Raw genomic sequence first — 18,896 nt, 5'->3', positions numbered from 1 at the left:
ATAGCCCTTGTGTAGCTTTGTGCATAATTAAAACAAACAAACAAACAATCATTGTAGCTTCACAATAGAAATGTTAAGAAATCCTCGCAACTTTTATTGTTGAAGTTGGCTAAAAATTTATATTACCTTTTTTCAATGTCATGTTCAATCTTACACTGTTACGGTTGTAAATTATTTTCATTCATGTCAGAAATATTCAATCATTCGCTTATGAACTCAATATTCTTGATATATAATATTATGTGTTAGTGTATCTTAATTCATTTATTCATTCACAAAACTAGCTTTGTTACTTGGAAACTATGTTAATTTTGCATTTTTTGTGTCTATCGATAAGGACAAGGACGTTTAATACATTTTCACTTTGTGCTTAAAGTTTATATTCTACTTTCCTTTTACCTTTATTTCAGTTCAACTAAACTCTTACTAATAAACCTCAAAATTATAATTTTCACGAGTGAAAAATATTTTTTTGCTATATGTTAATGATATAAATGCAAGTTTGCTTTGATTGGTGTCAGTTTCGACAGTACCAAGTTTCTTTGCTATAAAGCTTTGTAATTTGCTTCTTTGAAATATTTTCACATTTCATTTAATTTTCCATGAAGGCATAACTGTTGAGGGAAGTATAATGTCATTTTAAAATATCAAGTTGAATAACTCTTAATGGATGTAAAACACTCGTTACTCTCAAGTATATTTGCTATTTCATTCTATTTTATTGATATTTGCACGAAATTGCATAATGCTGACCAATGGTGTTTGGTACAAAAAAACAACAAAAAACGTAGTTACTACAGAAGTTCGGCGCAAGCAACGAGACTTTAGAAGATATTTTACACTTGGAAACACTTGGAGATATTCCAAGATCAAATCCCAGCACAGACAAAATTTCCAAACTTCTCAATTTGATAACAGTTCGCTGTGAAAGATACAATACAGGAGCATAAAATAGTGAAGAGATTGATGGTTTTGAGCTTTCTGAGGATCAAAACAATAGATCCTTCGAGAAAACGATGTTTGTGTAGAACGTTGAGTGAACCTAGACAGAGATTGAAGAGAGGATTAAAACTGGTACAAGACTCCAAAATCTATTTAGTTGGAAATATTTTAGTTTTACTATTACCTCTTATCAATACTAGTTTAATCTACAGTTTAGATTCATCCAGATCCCCTTCATAAACTTCTTCATGTATATTATTTAAAGGTTAGAAAAATCATCCAGTCAAACTATGTCTTGCCAGTTACCTTAACTTTTATCCAAAAGAAAAAAGCTCACACAGTAATATATAAAACAGTTGTTGTTTGTGTTAGAAACAAAACATCAGACGAAACATAAACTTATGTATATATACTCAACACTTAATAAACTTAATAAACAAAATTACTGAAATATGTAAAAATTAGGGATAGATATATGAAATTAAAAACATTCAAATATAAAACAACTTTCAGCATAAGCAACAGACAGGAAAATATGCACATTAATGCAAAATGTTTCATATCATATGATTGTTTTTGTTTTCAAATTAAGCACAAAGCTACACAATGAGCTATCTGTCCTCTGCCCACCACGGGTAACGAAACCCGGTTTCTTGCGTTGTAAGTACGCAGACATACTGCTGTGCCACTGGAGGGAGGGAGGGCAAATCATAAGAGCTTTTCAGTTTTGGTATTTCTTATCATAAAAGAACATTGAGTTACCTTAAGGATATGAAACAGTTTTTATTTTAAATTTTGAAAAAGACCCGACATGGCCAGAAGGTTAGGGCGCTCGACTCGCAATCTGAGAGTTGTGGGTTCGAATCTCCATCCCACCAAACATGCTAGCCCGTTTAGCCGTGGGGGCGTTATAATGTTACGGTCAATCAGACTATTCGTTGGTAAAAGAGTAGCCCAAGAATTGGCGGTGGGTGGTGATGACTAGCTGCCTTCCCTCTAGTCTTACACTGCTAAATTAGGGACGGCTAGCGCAGATAGCCTTCGTGTAGCTTTGTGGAAAATTCAAAACAAACAAACAAACAAATTTTGAAAAAATCTTATGTAGTATTTTTTTAATTTGTAATCGAAAATCTAGAGATCGGTAACCTATTTGTTTGATTAAATCATTTCTTGGTATATAGTAGTATACATTTTATTTTTTCGCCGGTTATTTCTTCTACGAATTTATATCACATACTACCCATTTTATTAGGATCCCGCACCTTTTGTAAAGCATCCCACTTATTTTCATTTGTAAATTAGACTGCACTGTAATGAGTGGAGTGATTCTTTGAACCTTAGAGAATTTGATTACTTAATATTAAAACTATTTTGGAGCCTCATCACGTCGTTACAATTCAAATCGCTACGTCTGATCACACTCTATTTAAGAACCACGTACCTTCGGTAGCTCAGCAGTTAGTCTAAGGGTGTATAATACTGAAAATCGGGCTTCGATACCCGCAGAGGGCACAACACAGATAGCTTTTTGTGTAGCCTTGTGTTTAACGACAAACAAACAAAACCACATGCATCTTAACACTATCCATGGAGTGTATTTGCCATAGTAAATGACCCCATCGTAAAATTTTTATGTTCAAAGCATACTACTCCACCCTGCGTGCATTCCATAATTCATCCAGTGTAGGAGGACTACTGTTTCTCAGCGCTCGTTTCAATAGTGTAATCGCACATAAATCTATATTAGCTGATTCCGACAGAATAGCATGAATACCCGTATTATTCTCCAGCTGCTTGAACTATGTGACGGTCTGAGGGATATGTAGTTGTGCCACTTTTGGAGATGGAGATTCTTCTTAATTATATTGCTTACTACTGCCTTCCGCACGTGAACGGTTTCTCCACTGTACGTTGTGTTCATGGATCTTCACCTGCTACATGACGCTGCATTTTGTTTACCACAACTATGGTAAGACTTATTGCATATCTCTCTCTGGATGGTCCAGGAGGTGGCTGAAGTTGATGCATATCTTTTTAGTTTTCCAATTTAATTAGGTAGAACATATCGTCATGATTTGAATATAGGTATATTTTGCGTTGGAAAACGCTGTTACACACTCTTCTCATAGTTTATAACATTTCGGTCAAATAATGTGGAAATGTATGATACATACTGTTCCACTACTTCTTTATATGAGCAGTGACTGTCAAATAACTTGTATTAATTTGTATTTTCAAAATTGCTTTGACTTCATACAGAAAACCTTCAGCATAAATTTAGTAATGTCATAATTAATTTGAAAATTAAGAGCAGTTTACTACGACCATCATTATGAAATACCATTTCTAACGATGTCTTACGATAACAAAGTCTATAAATAGAGTACAAGAGAAGAGACTGACAATGGGTAAAACCATGGCCTCCAACCGTTGACGTCAAAGGAAGTGCAAAGATAGTATAGAGACAGTTTTATAAGTGCAACAGATGTCGCATTGTGTTACAACTGTCCAATTTCTTCAAAGTCGGTCAAATTTCAACTATTCCATCTGTATCATGTAAATAAAATTACAAAACTTGTCACATGGTAACCAACAATATGTTGAAAAATCGCTTATCTCAGATGCAAAAAGGAAAATACAAACTGTAAATAACGAAAATCTGAAAGCATGTGATGGTCTCTGGTGAACCACCTTTCCTTTACTGACTGTAAAGTAAAAATATAATGAAAACTGCAAAAGGCATTAAACTCTGCTAATGTTGTCCCTACAGTTCAGGCTAATAGAGATGGCCCATAAGGATATCGGTATCATTCTCTTTCGGGTGGGTTGTGTCCTTTGATTCTTACAGAAGAACTCTTTCTAATCACTAATAAAGTAATTCATCATACTCGTATTGTCTAACATTTTTTAAAGGACAATTACAGCAACCTCAGTCATCTTCTTTGATGGGCATAGCCACTAAGCGTTCTTGGAATGAACTTGAACGTTGCATATGTCACCGTAATTTTCTGTAAACATTTGCGAATCAGTTGTGAATCATACGTCTTGTACAATGGTCTACAATTAAACAAGACACTTTTCGACATCTTATGTTTGAACTAAGTCCATTATAACTCCTTCTTTCACTTAATTTGACACTTGTGCATAAGTGACAAATTATTTTCTTACTGTCATACTTCCACATACAGCTCATCTTCCTTAAATTGATAAGAAATTCAGGTTTGTTCTACGTTGTAATCAAACTTCAAGATTTTTGTTTTTGTTTATAGTTAAGCGAAGATACGTAATAGGCTATTTATGCTGCGCCCACCGCCAGTATCGTAACCAGATTTCTAGCGCTGGAAGCCCAGACCTAAGGCTGAATCATAGGGGTAAAGAGTTTTCTTATTCACTGGCTTAGGCATGAAACAATGATGATAAACTAGTTAGCAAGTGCTTAGATCTTTGTCTTATCTACAAATCCGTAATTGCGTGCTTATTTTGAAATTTTCGCGCAATGCTTTACAGTGCTTTTTGCGCATTACCATCTCTAATTTTTAACTTATAGACTAGATGAAAGTGGAATAGTCAATAGCATTTACTGCCAAATCTTGAGCTTCTCTAATCTGATCAAATAGTGGCATGTAACCGTTACTGCTATAGTGCATCTACGACCAGCAAGTATGAAGCGCACGGTCATTTTTAGTTCACCACATTTCGGTATAAACTAAACAAATCAGGTAAAAATAAAAAATAAAAATATCCGATTTTAGGAACCACAATTTATTGATGTTTTTCTTGGAAATTAAAGACTCCAACCTTCGCTGGCGAATGCAACATGTCTCCGCCACGCAATACCAACATGGCCAATTCTGACACCAGGAAAATCGTGAAAGACACAGAAAAATGGGCAAATCCAAAATTTTTATTTGTAAGTGCGTGTTGTCTGTAGAAAATTAACTTTGTATCAAATTCAAATTTGACCAAAACTCCTAAAATTATGGGTTTATTTAACCTTTTGACCTCCTCTAAAATGACCAAAAATTGGCATATCCCATATTTTTGCATGTATATGTATGTGATCTTTTAAAAAATATCTTTGTACCGAATCCCATGTAACTTGGCCGACATACGGCGGAGTAATTGTCAATAAAAAATCCTAAAATTAAGCTTTTTGTCTTATCTTGAGCCCTTTGTAATTATCAAGTCCACCATTGTTGTTTGTCAATGTGTGTGACCTGTAGAAAGCATATTTGTACTATATACCATGTAAACTGATCAAAATATAGTTGAGTAATTGACCAAAAAAAAACAAAATTATGCTTTTTTGTGGCCTAGGACCCCCCTATAAAGACTCAAAATGGGAAAATTCAATATGTTTGTTTGTCAGTGTGTTGGGCACATGAAAATTTATATTTGTGCCAATTGTCATTTCGATTGCTGTAAATATGTAAATATACATTTTTGGGTTGTTTGACCTTTGACTCCATAAAATCCTTTAAAAGGCTTAAACAAAAAAATATAAAAGATGATTGGGCGTACTGGACCAAGGTATAACCCTACCACATTTCAAATTTAGCCACCAAGAAGTCAAGGAATGGCGATCGATTGAAAAGCGTTTGGAAGAAGAAGAAAGAAAGGAATAATAAGAAACAACAACAAAAAAGCATGTTTATCTACAGAGACATAATTATAGTAAATTTTACTGTCATTCAACAACACTAAAGCGATAGATACTCGATCTTTCTCATATGTAACGATTAACTTCCGATCAAAGCAAGCTAACAACTTAGAGTGAGACTAAAATCCAGCTTGGTAATGAATATAGCTAATTAAATGAACTTTTTTACGTTCTTACTCGTACAAATTTGAATGCATTGTTTCATCAGTTGGGTAACCTCAGTGTTAACTATATTTTCGGTCGTAATCCGAATGATATCCAATTAAGATTGGCCAGCGTAGGAAATTTAGTTTTAACCTAAATACGTATATTAAGTTAACAAAGCAGAAAAATCTGTTTGATAAAAGAATAATAGCAAAAACTATAAAAAATAAAATAAGATTTATTAAACGTTTTAACCAATACTGTTAATATGAATAACAACATCTTACTTACAGAACACTAGTTTCTTGATTGAAGTACCATCGTAAATTAAACGCTCTTTGAACAATGTCACAATAGTATAACCGAGTATAAACAGAACTTTCCATAACCCTCCCTAAAAATGTATTGTGATCAATTAAAATCCATTAAATAATTCAGATAGTATAACTTTAGAGGAGTATATTATCGGAGATAAACTGCTTCTACACGTGTTAATGTTAAGGTATGGAGGATATTTTGAAGAATACATCCAGAAATCAATGTTTATAAAGATACAAAATAATAATTAAAATGAATAACTGAATCGTACAGTAAAGAGCTATAATATTGGTTCTTTAATTAAAATACAAGAACGTTAAATGTCATACAAATAAAACAATATCTTGAAAATACTACGAGATGTGTTTAATATAACTACTCCTACTTTTCATTACCTTTGTCACTTACAGACATGGAGGAGGCAAGAAGGAGTAATAACTAAAGTAAAATCTCCTGTAATATCTGAAAAGTAAATATGGCACGTCTCGAGAAAGTTCAATAATAATAATAAGACCTAGAGTGAAAGTTACAACAATCGTATGTATGGCAAATAAAGCAACAATTGGTGTAATTTAATTAATAATATAATGCCATATCATGTATGGAACTGTAATATATTTAGCGTTAACCATGCGTAATAAGAGCTCAAACAAAGAGGAAGTAGAAACAATGTTGGTGAATATACTAAAGCGTTTCATAATTACTTTAAATAATTTACAAATGAATTAAAGGGTAGACGCGAAACTTTTGTTAATATCATGATGTTCTATAAAACATCTAAACACATACATAGTCATCAGGAGGAATAATACTTAATTTCCACGTAATTACGGCCTGGCATGGCCAGGTGATTAGGGAGCTCGACTCGCAATATGAGGGTCGCGGGTTCGAATTCCCGTCCTACCACACATGCTCGCCCTTGCAGTCGTGGGGTCGTTATAATGTGTCAATCAATCCCACTATTCGCTGGTAAAAGAGTAACATAAGAGTTGGCGGTGAGTGGTGATGACTAGCTGTCTTCCCTCTAGTCTTTCACTGCTAAATCAAAGACGGCTAGTGCAGATAACCCTTGTGTAGCTTTGCGCGAAATTCAAAACAAAATTATATTAATTCTGTTTTTAAAATGCGATAAGAGAAACCTCGTTTGTGAAACATACGAATGATTTTACAAACTCTATTTAAAAAGTATCGTGATGTTGAACAAATTGTATTGTAGCTAATAAACTTTGTATGATAAACACTGTAACAATGCTTATCTGGAATATTTGTATTTGGAAATTGAAAGTGTCCGTTTTATCGAAAATTTTGAACTTTAAAATTCGATTAATGATGCTGAAATCTAAATCCAGACAGTGTGCTCTGTTTTGGTTAAAGAGCCAAGTTTGTAGATAAGACAATAATTAAAATACATTTAAAGTTGCAGTTATATTTTTGTGATTAGATTATAGCAATCCCATCCACCCATTGTTACTTGCTGGCTATGCATATTATTCATTGTAGTTGACTTTTGTTTTGTAGTGAGTAGAAGTAAACAAAAGCACTTATTTCTACTTTGAGTTTGGCAAGTTAATCAATTGGAAGATTTCTTAAGCAAGTTTAATATCATTAGAAATCTCTAGGTAAGAGTAACTTGATAATTTAAGGTTTTTTTTATTTTTGTTTTGTAAATCTGCTCTTGGACTAATGTATCCAGAGTAATGAAGAGCCTTGATTATCTATTTAATTTTACAAATTTCACCATGTGGTACCATTAATAATTGCTTTGTCTGAAGCAAAGATCTTCTCTTGGGTGATTCCATGAGGTCTGTTGACCAATAATAACTATTCTGTTGTCTTGAAAAGACTAACAAAGCGCCTACGTCAGAAGTGTTATACCGAGTGATTAAATCTAACCATAGAGCATTAGCCAAAGACAAAACAGGCTTTGAACTCGGAGTATAATCAGTAGTGCTCTTAATTTTTTCTTTAAAGATGAGACGTCTATCTGTTTCAAACTTCTTTTGCTTCTCTTTACATCAAAATCATTGAATTGACATGCACATTTAATTGTGATAAATAAAGATAAGAAATCTATGAAGAAAACGATTTGTTTTCATATGTTTGTTTGTTGTTTTTTAATGTTTGTATTTCACCTTGACATAGACCACACTCCTACATCGCTCCAAATTCTGGAATTAGTTTTCTTGTTAACCAAGATGATTTTGATATCACAATATATGTACAGTGATAATGTACTTACAAATACATCAGAAAATAACTCTTACAATACAGATAAGATGCAAATATTATAAAATACACCGTTAGGAGCCAATATATGAGAGACTAAATTCATGTTCTTTATACATTGTTACAGAACTTCTTTGGCAATGTTCATCGACTTTGTACTTCCAATGAGAATATGCTATTCTACAAAACAAAGTAACATATATATATATATATTGCTATAAGTGATTTTTATTCTTATTGCAATCATGTTTTGAAAAAAAAACATACACAATGTACTTTTTTTTCTTTTCTAGGACACATTGTTTGAGACTTTTTAAATGAAAAAGCATTATAAAACGAAATTTCGAAAAATCAATGAAAATCACTAATTATTTAATATATATAAGTGATATTCAAAGATTGAGCTTAATAGGTTACATAAATCTCTTTGGAAATAAAACGAACTTTCTTTTTATATTAATATCTCAGTTAATGAGTGAGTTCATCATCCATGTCTCCCATATTTTTTAGTTGAGTGTCATTATTTTGAGGTACATAATAGGGTTGTATTCGGATTTATTCACGCTTTGCAAAGTTAAGGACATACATTAACATATAATACGTGAGATCCAAATGTTATAGGAATTTTGTGGTCCTTCTGCAACAGCTCAAACTTATTGTAGACTTATGAGGATTTGCGTTCAATAAAAACATATATGTGTGTGTATATGTATGTTTCAGTTGAGTAGAAGGCGTATGAGTCGACCTATCCTTCACTCTGGCAGCAAGTTTCGCCAAGGTCTACTACAGTTGATGATACACTCTATCGACCCCATGCATGATGGTGAGTACATGGCGTGGAAGTTTATGCATGATATTGGACGAGTATAATAAAAAACAATTCACACGTAGATATTTTTGCTATTAAAAAGAAGTGCTAGTTCGAATAGTTCGAAAATCCATTATTTCAAATTTCGTTATTTTTTTTGTGAAAAATGCACTTCAGAAAAGTTTTGTTTTTTTTCATTATATATACAAAAAAAAATCCATTTAAACTGAGGAATTTTTACAGTTGTATTTGTTATCCATATGGAACTTTTATAAAGTGAGCTAATGTAACTCGTTCTCAATCTAGTGGTTTTCATTTTCCATTCTTATTCTTTTCTTGATGTAGAAATGAGATATCGATCTCATATGCGTGTATTTGCAATAATTTAACGAATAAACGGGCTGTAGGTTCTGAGAAAATATAACAGTTTTATTGAACAATAAATTTTGTTATTGTTTGTTCACAATAATTTGAATTCAATAACTAAAAAGGATTTTTCATTATACAACTTCATACATAAGTCTAAATCCAGTTATGTATTTACAGTTAAGAACTACATAGTTACGTTTGAATGAAATCTTGGTATGAAATATAGTTCTGGTTTTATTTTCTTTCAGTTTCAGTTTTTTTTTGTCTGAGTACAAAAACGCAGTTCTGGTTATATTTTATCTTTGTATAAAAACATAGTTCTCGTTTAATTTTTTTTCTGTTGAATGTTGTTTGCTATTTAATGCTTACACCTTATTAAATATTCGTAACTTACAATTGTTTTAACTCGGGGTCACTACTAGAGGGATGCTGAGGTGGACTGGGCACCCCCAAATTTCACTCTGGTCCAAGCAAGTTCATTCTCCATAGCACTTTCAAAAATCAGATAAACAATTTTTAATAATCTTATGATATTTCTTAAATGGCCAAGAGTAAACTTAGGTGGGACAAACATGATTGCAATATTACCTTTCCTATAAATCCATATCACTGTATAATCCACTGGTCCCCATAAAAGCTCCACTATCCCTCCTCCCAAGGGAGAAAAGTTGGAGACGGGCCTGTCATCATACATTATAAAACATGTTATTTTTTTAACAGTGTAACTTTTTCTGAAGTATCCAAGTAAAAACTGTTGATTGAAAATTATTTGAAGTAAAACAATTAAATTTTCAAAGTAACCAAAGAAAATTGTAAGTTAAAAGAATTTCTTCATTTTTCAGGAAAAATTGATGAGAAAGCATCGCAGCTACACGCCATTGCCTCATTGCGTGTTTTGTTGGAAGCAACAAAGCCTCGAAGCACAGAGAAATCAAACGGCAGCACTGTAAGTTACAGACCTCCGTCTGGTGACAAATTATGCACAGCGTGTGCTATTTGTTCTACTTGTGCTACTTACGCGAATTGCTCCTGTAAAAATGTTCATCCTGTAACAATTACCGTTTCATCAACAGACGTCCATAATTGTACACCCAAGGATGGTACAGAAATCATTTCCGTAGATGAAACCGAACTTGGTGAGGATAAAGACAAGGATTCTCATGACAGAGAGGTAAGTCGTACAAAATAATGTCCTTCAAACTTTGTTTAACTTACATGCTATTGTTGGTTTTTACATAAAACTTGAATTCTTGCTTAAATAGAGAAAAATAAAACTTAATCATTAGGGACAAAAAAGAAGAAGAAAAGAGTTCAGTAGAATCAACAGTAAAGGAGATATTCTGATGAAAATTATTATATATTTTTTAGAAAGTATGTTATATAGATGTAAGTTGTTACTATTACTAAATCGGATCATGTGTGATTTTACGTTTTCCGTTTATTTAATATTAATATTAATAATATTGTATTCATCAAACAAACCTAAGTATACACTCATTTAAAATATATTTTTCATTCTATAATAGAAATAAAAGAATTTTAAGATCCATTGTCAAAAAATAAAATATCGAAGCAGATATTTCTTCACTGATCACCCAAGGACTGTGTGTTATTGAATAATTTATGGAATATTCGTTTCTCTATAGCTGGGTCTAGCAATTCATTTTAGGTAGAATCAATACTCTGCTAGTATCTTTTCGTTGTGATTATCAGTTTAGGTTGTTTCCTGAAGTTTTATCAAAATGTTCCAAATGTATGACGCCAGAATGTGCATAACTTAGCAGAATAGCTAAGAAACAGCTGAGCTCAGAAGAACACAGCTTTATCCATTATTTCACACGTGGAGCAGGAATCACATATGATATCAAAAGGCAGAAACAGAAGATTTCTGATTCAGTAACCCCCTTGTAAATGTGAGTAATATCTTGTGCCAAATGATCGCTTCAAGATCTCACTGGCTGAAGACAAAATGCAGATCATAGGCTTAGAGAAGTTAGTAACATATCGCAAACTTTCTAGTTGATAATTGCATTAATATATATAGTGAAAAAGGGTTTCCCTTGTGTTACTAATCTAAAACTATTACATGCTGTTTATCTCATGCCTTAGATTGCGTGACTCTATACAGAGTAGTTTGTCGCAGCCTAAAAATGCTGAGGTTTGGTAGAATATGAAAATGTATGGCTTAAATATTTTAATATATTTATTATTTCAACTTTCTCGTTTATAAAATATAAAGAGCAAAGGTATAAAAGCCAATCATTATTTTTATTTTTCTGGGTTTGTTGAAAACAACCTTCAATATATTATTTAAACTAAATAGCTAAGGACATAGATGAAAACAGTTCTGAATACAAGCTGAGATGTGATGGTTAACTACGCTCCTGAAGATAAAATAAAGATAACTCGGATATTTTAGTTTGCAGGAAGACCATAAAGAAAGATAAATCTAGTTGAAATTTACTTCCAGCTTTTCAGATTTAAAACATGACATTTAAACATGACATTGGCCAACGTGGCCTAATGGTTTGCGAGTTGGACTTTGAACCCTTGGGTCCGTGGTTCTCGTCTCGTTGCTGCAAAATCGTTTTCCATAACTGGAGTAATGCTTGCACTTCAGTGTAACAGTTAGATCTCACTATTCTATTGGAGTAGCCCAAGAGTTGGTGGTAAGTGTCAGTACAAAATTATGGACGGCTAGCGCAAGTAATCCTTGTGCATTTTGGGCAAATATCCAAAACAAAAGATAAATAAGCACAGGTATTTGACGAATGTTTTGATCGAATAGTGCTTTCAAAAGAATATTTTGTACATTTTTTGAAACTCACTATGTTAACTGCCTTATCGTTTCGTGTGTGACTTGTGCTCACTGAACTTTCTGTTTCTTTCATGCGTAATTACATCTTTAAGTTTGCCAACTGAAATGTTGTTTAAACCATAACATATATAACAAAACAAGAAATGTGTAAAGTGTTCAATATTGCATGATATGTAATTTCTTGAATTACTGACCGAGGGGCTCGCTTTTATCATTCTCATTCACTGCCTTTCTCGCTTTATTCTTGTTTGACTGAGACGTGATTGAATAAAGTTTGGATATTTATCTACATTAATGTAATAAAGATATATATATCGAGTAAACGAAGTGGAAAGGAAAGTGCCTATTCATAAGCCATAAGACAGATTTATAAAGTTCATTAAATTAACTAGCACGAAATATATTTACAGTAAGAAAAGTATTCTTAGTTCAGATACAGTTCTGCATTTCTCAGGGGTGGTTGATTAAGTACAGAAAATAAGATTTATTGATCTTTCTGATTTGCTTCACGCTGAAAGGATGAGGGACTATTGATGCAGTTTCTCCAAATAAATTTGCTATAGATCCCAACAACATTCCTGCTATTTTTATAAATAAATGAGTTATTTTGATGAGGGGTCATTTTGAAAATGTATTTTATACAAATGTTTTAGTTGTGGACGGAAAAAATATTTTGACTTAATTTATTAAGTGTCCCCTTGTGGGACAGCGGTAAGTTTATGGACTTACAACGATAAAATACGGGGTTCTATTCCCCGCGGTGGACACAGCAGATAGCCCAGTGTGGCTTTGCTCTAAAACAACAACCATCATTTATTAACTACGAACACTTGACCCCATTTCTTTGTTCCGTATTTTGTTTTCTCAGAATGTGCTATTCACCTTTAAAATTTTACGGTCTGTGGTTCAATCTTACGGTGAATTTCAAACTCAGGTGGGTTTACATTGCCTGAAAATATTTGATAAGACAACGGAAAACAAAATACACAACAAATCATTTTTGGAATTAAAAAGTGTTTGTACATCACTTTATAATATGATCAGCTTAAGCATTTGTATTAAAATCATTGTTTTAATGCTGTGCATGCTTGTTCGATCATGTTCGTGAATTCAAACTAATTTAATAGTATATTGTCCAAAAACATCACATTTATGCTGTTGCTCTGTTCGTGCGAAAATATTGGTATATCATAATTTACTTATTTTGATTAGCAACATGAGATTAACATTAAGAAATTGGAGATTAAGAAAACTTAGTTTAGAAACATTCCAAATTATGATGATTGAAGGTAATATCAAATAGATATCTCAAATGCTTAACAAATAAATTTTTGGTTGTTTTTATGCAAGATATCACACACAAAGTTTTAACTTTGAAAGAATTTCAGTGTTGTCATATCATCTTCTTAATGGTTATATAAAAACAAAGATATAAGTTACGATGAAAGGAAACCATCCATTCAGATGTTTTGTCTAACAACGTTCTTTACTTAGGTTTATTTTTATTTTTTTTGGCTTATAGCTAGGTAACATGGTGCCTCTCTCACCTTTGTCTGGTAGTGAACTCAACGAAAGTATTACAGATTTGGGCCAGATATCTAGAGATTCTAACGACAAAAGGAAGTTCGAGTGTATTGCTAGCGGAAGCACACCCAACAACGTGTGTACAATAACTACTGACTCTGGATCAGCTGCTGTCCTTGAGTTATGTTCTGCTCCGGTAGGCTGAACATTTCATTATGTATTATTTTTGATGCAAGAAGACAACTCAAAATTTAAAAGAATGAATTGCTTTGTGTATGTCCCCCCCCCCAATAATAGTGATCAAAGGGTTAGCTGTACATATTTTGCGCGAAATGCCAGCAAGCGAACAACTCTTTTTTTTATGTGAAAGTGATTCAATTTATACAGATCGAGTCTCCTTGACATTATATTTCGAGCTTTTAAACAAAAATATCTGTACATAAAGAAACAAAATATCCATGGCTGTATTTTTTCAGGACACAACAATTTGACACAAACATCGCTGTCGTCTATTATTATTATGAACTTTCAATTAAGCCATGCTCGTCATTAGAATATTTTTGTTAATGTGTATTTACTTTTTAATGTTAAATCAGTGAAACAACACTCAGAACTACACAAATAAAAAAGGTTTCTATAGAACATCAATTGTTACACAGATTCAATGTTTAGTGTGGTATTAAAATTAATAAAGTCTATGTTTAATACAAATTCAGTGGTTTCCTTATATCCGAGGATGTGTTGATATCAATTATTATTCTGCCTTGCAATTTTTAATAGTAGAGTATTATAAAAATTTTGTATATATAAACTATTACCATTTACAATCAACAGGTGGTGGTCGACTGATTACAAACTTATTTGACTGGGATATGTTTATGCGCTCAGATCGATCAATTCCAAGTTATTGAATACGGTTTTAATATTTACATGATGCTATATTCCTGGTATATTTCGATCACCGAAATACATTTGTTATAAAGTTAATTTTTTATCATCATTATTATTAATGACCCTTTTAACACCAGACGATGATATTACATTAAAGCATAACTCTCGAAATATCGTTTAAAATAAGTCGAAAAAAGGGAAAAAAAATCTGCAGGAGCACAACAAGCAAATATATCCTGAATCAAAATCATCTGTAGTTTATTCCTAATCCTAAGTGCACAGATTTTGTTATACGGATGCAACTTTTAGAATCAAGTGGGCTGGGTGTACCTAGTGGCTAGCATACCAGGTTGTGAAACACGAAATTAAAGGTTAGCGTTACTTAGCGCAGATAGCCCTTGAGTATCTTTGCCCGAAATTCAAAAAACAAACAAAACACAATTTTTAAAGGATCTATTTAAGTATAAACAGCTTATACGGCTTACTACAACTTATTGCTTTTTTCAAAAAATGTTCAAACAAGAAAATACAAATCAATTATATGGTTTATATTACTATTATGAGCCAAATTAAAAAGGTTTTGAGGGGCAAAAATACTTTCCATTTACCTGATTAATGACATCGGATTAGAATTTATACACGCTACTTTTTTTATTCAGGAGGTACAACAAATAGAAGTCTTGCAACAAGAAGAGCCATTAGACATGAGCTGGCCCACCACTTGGCGGAAAAGACTGAACTACGTTCTTGTGGCTCCAATTATCTTTCCTTTATGGCTCACCCTGCCAGATGTGCGACGGAAGGTTTATTTCTCTTTTATTTAATTGATAATGTGTTTTTTTTTACCTTTTTAAAAGTAAGTAAAAGTTAACTTCGAAAACTTTTTATTGTGTAGAATCTTATCCGTTACATATAGATTCTAAACCTTCAGCAAAGATATTAATTATTCAAGTTACAATTACTTCACTACAACACTTTTAAAAAATAATTTCGAAAATTGTTAAAATTATTCTTTAGATGTTTATTATAAGTTTGTTTGCGTTTAAGCTCGAAGCTATACATTTTGTTTAAATGTATAAGTCATCAAAGTTATCAATGAGCCACTTGGGGTGATTTATAACGTATCTGTAATTAACTAAATGTAAAGATCGTGGAGGTAACTATAATATAATTATGAATGAATTACTATTCAATTTCTGGATTTTCTTCAGGAGTTATTAGAGTTAGTAACAAACTACTGAAATGAAACTATTAATATATTAGATATTACAAACACGAAATTACACATATACTTAAACTACCGAGGTATTAATAACATTGAGATGTATTTGAATCAGACTGATTGAATGAGGACGAAATATAAGGGAAAATCATTTAATACATTCACTATATGTTAAGCATCTTAGAATACTAAATTTTCAATAGTTAAGATGGTATACCTTTAGAGCATGACGACTTAATTGATTAGTTATGATCATCAGTTACATAGACTAGTATCACAAAACTAATCGATGACTCGAAATTACGATTAAATAGACTGTCTCCAAAATAACCAACTAATAGAAATTAGGGTTTCTGCTTATTATTATTTTTGATTGCTTCAACTAACCGAGTAATCCAAATATTGCCATTATGTATTTTTGTTGTTAAATACAATGCTACATATTGGACTATCTGTACTCTGCCCACTGGTGGTATCGTAACCTGATTTTAGTGTTATAAGTTTACTTTTTTACTTAAGTTTTGTTCAACTCTGCTCCAGTGTGGTCTGGTTATTGGGAGTGGGAGGAAGGTATCTCATGATTCGAAGGTTTCGGGTTTGACCCCCAGTGCTATCAAACTTACTCGTTCTGTCATTTTAATGCCAAAGCTACTGAAAATGGCGGCCAATTTCACTAATTAGCATTTGCTGAATAGAGGGGATCAACTTGTCGACAGCACCCAACGCCATCTCTATGGCTACTTAAGTGATAAATAAATTATAAAGTTACTGGTATTTTAACATTGTGTTAGATTTCTAATTTATAACAGTGTAACTGTATTTTTTATGTCGTGTAAGCAGGTGCGAATCTAGGCGAGGAGTCCAGAGGCTCCAGACAACCCCTCTATTTTTCTAGACATTAATAACTGTATTCTTTAATATTCTATAAGAAGGCGTAAGTATAAGGGAAAGGGTCCTTGGGGGTCCAGGCCTCCCAATCTGCCTATCTTCCTCCTTTTTTGTTCCAAAAATTCATAATACTATTCTTAATGATTCGAAGATGATAACTTCATGATGAGAAAAATACTTAGACAATGCTTACTGACAACAAGAAGAAACATTCACACTGACAAAAACAATTAGACCATTTGTAGTAATAAGAAAGTGAAATCTTCATAGTTATATAAACACCCAGACCACGCTACGTGATAAAAAAAATCAAACGTTCATTGTGACAAACGAGCTTAGACCATTCTTAGTGACAAATTAATAAAAGTTTCATAACGACAAAAACATGCTCAGACCTTTTTTTGAGATAACAAGATGAAGTCTTAATACCAAAGAATATATCCAGACCATTCTAGGTGATAACAACATAAAATATATATTGACAAAAATATGGTGTGAAAAAACAAATATTAAAATGCTTATTGTGTAAAATGAGATTAAAGTCAAGTCGGCGAATGTATTTTATTCTACTATTTTTTCTCCGGGTGGTTCAATATCTGGAAGTGGATTTTTTTTTCATACATTATAAAGTACAATATTCCATTTTGGTTGTAGTACATTTCATACATCAATGTCATAATGTGAATACGGTATCACATTCATAAAAATATATTAAATTTACATTAAAGCAAATTGAACAAAATATTGCATACTCATATACGCTTGAAATTTTAATATTTGACGAAGGATGACGGGGGGGTGGGAATAAACCAAGCATTATCTTGTTCGCCAGAACGGGTACTCATACTACTTGTATAGGATAATCTATATATTCTCCATAAGGGCCTATTTATCCTTGCCAGTGAAGGAAAAACAAAAACCATTGTTCATAAGGAAGCCTTGATTTAAAACAGGTTCGTTGTTTATTTTCAAAAATCAAATTTAGCAGTGTAAGATTAGAGGGAAGACAGCTAGTCATCACCACCCACCGCCAACTCTGGGCTACTCTTTTACCAACGAATAGTGGGATTGACCGTCACATTATAACACCCCCACGGCTGAAAGGGCGAGCATGTTTGGTGGGACGGGGATTCGAACCCGCGACCCGCAGATTGCGAGTCGAGCGCCCTAATCACCTGGCCATGCCGGGCCAAATCAAACTCAAGATTGTTTTTATCTCGTAAATTCACAAACTATTTTTTACCTATCGAAATATGGAACGGGGAAACAGAGAGAGTAGTTGTTTTTTTTTTCTCGAAAACCTGACCAACGCCCGGTAACGCTGATAATTGGATTATAAATAAGGAAATTAAAATATGTATTTGTAATGCATCCACACCAGTCTCTGATGATATCATTGGTTAACCAATTTATTAGTATTATTATCGCTATTTTACGAAAAAAAAATACCTTTCGATTTTTTTAAGTTTTATCTGTATTTACGGTTTATATTTCCGTAGGAGAAACGCAAGTATTTCCCAGCATGCTTTTTAGGCAGCATACTCTGGATTGCCATTTTTTCGTATTTAATGGTCTGGTGGGCCTCTTTGACTGGTCAAGCTGCAGGAATACCAAATGAGGTAAGAATTAGCAATAGTAATAAACAAATACAGTATATTGTGTGGTAATCACTTAGGTTTTTCTCTTATTAGTTATAGTGTTAATAATCATTTTACCCAAAACTAAAAATAATGCAACAAATTTGAAGGATAAAATTTCCATTATTCAGACAGAACATGATTGCAATAATTATTTCATTGTACTCTTATACTTATATTTTCATTTTGGTTAATCATGGTTGCGTGAGCATGTGTTTTATGTCTGATTATATTACACCCAGTTATCTTTTTCGACACAGACTAGTACGAGGAGAAATACTTACAAGGTATATCTTACTCTTTCCTTACAGAGGGCGGGAAACAAAATATAATACGTTTTAGTTTTTATTTTCAGGCAGCAATCCAAATTATCTAAATTATCTTCATATCAGTTTTCAATGCAGTTGAATCTGTCTGTTATTCGTGACAAATCGTACGTAATAATTTAT

At 32.6% G+C, this 18,896-nt stretch overlaps 1 protein-coding gene across 2 annotated transcripts in view; it reads left to right on the top strand.

Annotated features, from left to right (window-relative positions):
- The window catches only part of LOC106476991 (sodium/potassium/calcium exchanger Nckx30C-like), a 125,409-nt gene that overhangs the window by 65,233 nt on the left and 41,280 nt on the right, over positions 1–18,896 (top strand). For both annotated transcript variants that reach the window (XR_002609778.1, XM_013937636.2), the window contains exons 3-7: positions 9,011–9,113; positions 10,310–10,638; positions 13,808–14,005; positions 15,360–15,503; positions 18,310–18,429. Coding sequence is in view for 1 of the 2 variants with exons in the window: in XM_013937636.2 (XP_013793090.1) it covers positions 9,011–9,113; positions 10,310–10,638; positions 13,808–14,005; positions 15,360–15,503; positions 18,310–18,429 (894 nt within the window). In the remaining variant the exon portion in view is untranslated. The remainder of the gene's footprint in view (positions 1–9,010; positions 9,114–10,309; positions 10,639–13,807; positions 14,006–15,359; positions 15,504–18,309; positions 18,430–18,896) is intronic.

This window comes from Limulus polyphemus, unplaced genomic scaffold (genome assembly GCF_000517525.1).
Source record: "Limulus polyphemus unplaced genomic scaffold, Limulus_polyphemus-2.1.2 Scaffold7, whole genome shotgun sequence".
NCBI classification, from domain to species: domain Eukaryota; kingdom Metazoa; phylum Arthropoda; class Merostomata; order Xiphosura; family Limulidae; genus Limulus; species Limulus polyphemus.
Note: the sequence above shows the minus strand (reverse complement) of the source record. Positions and strands in the feature narration are given on the sequence as shown.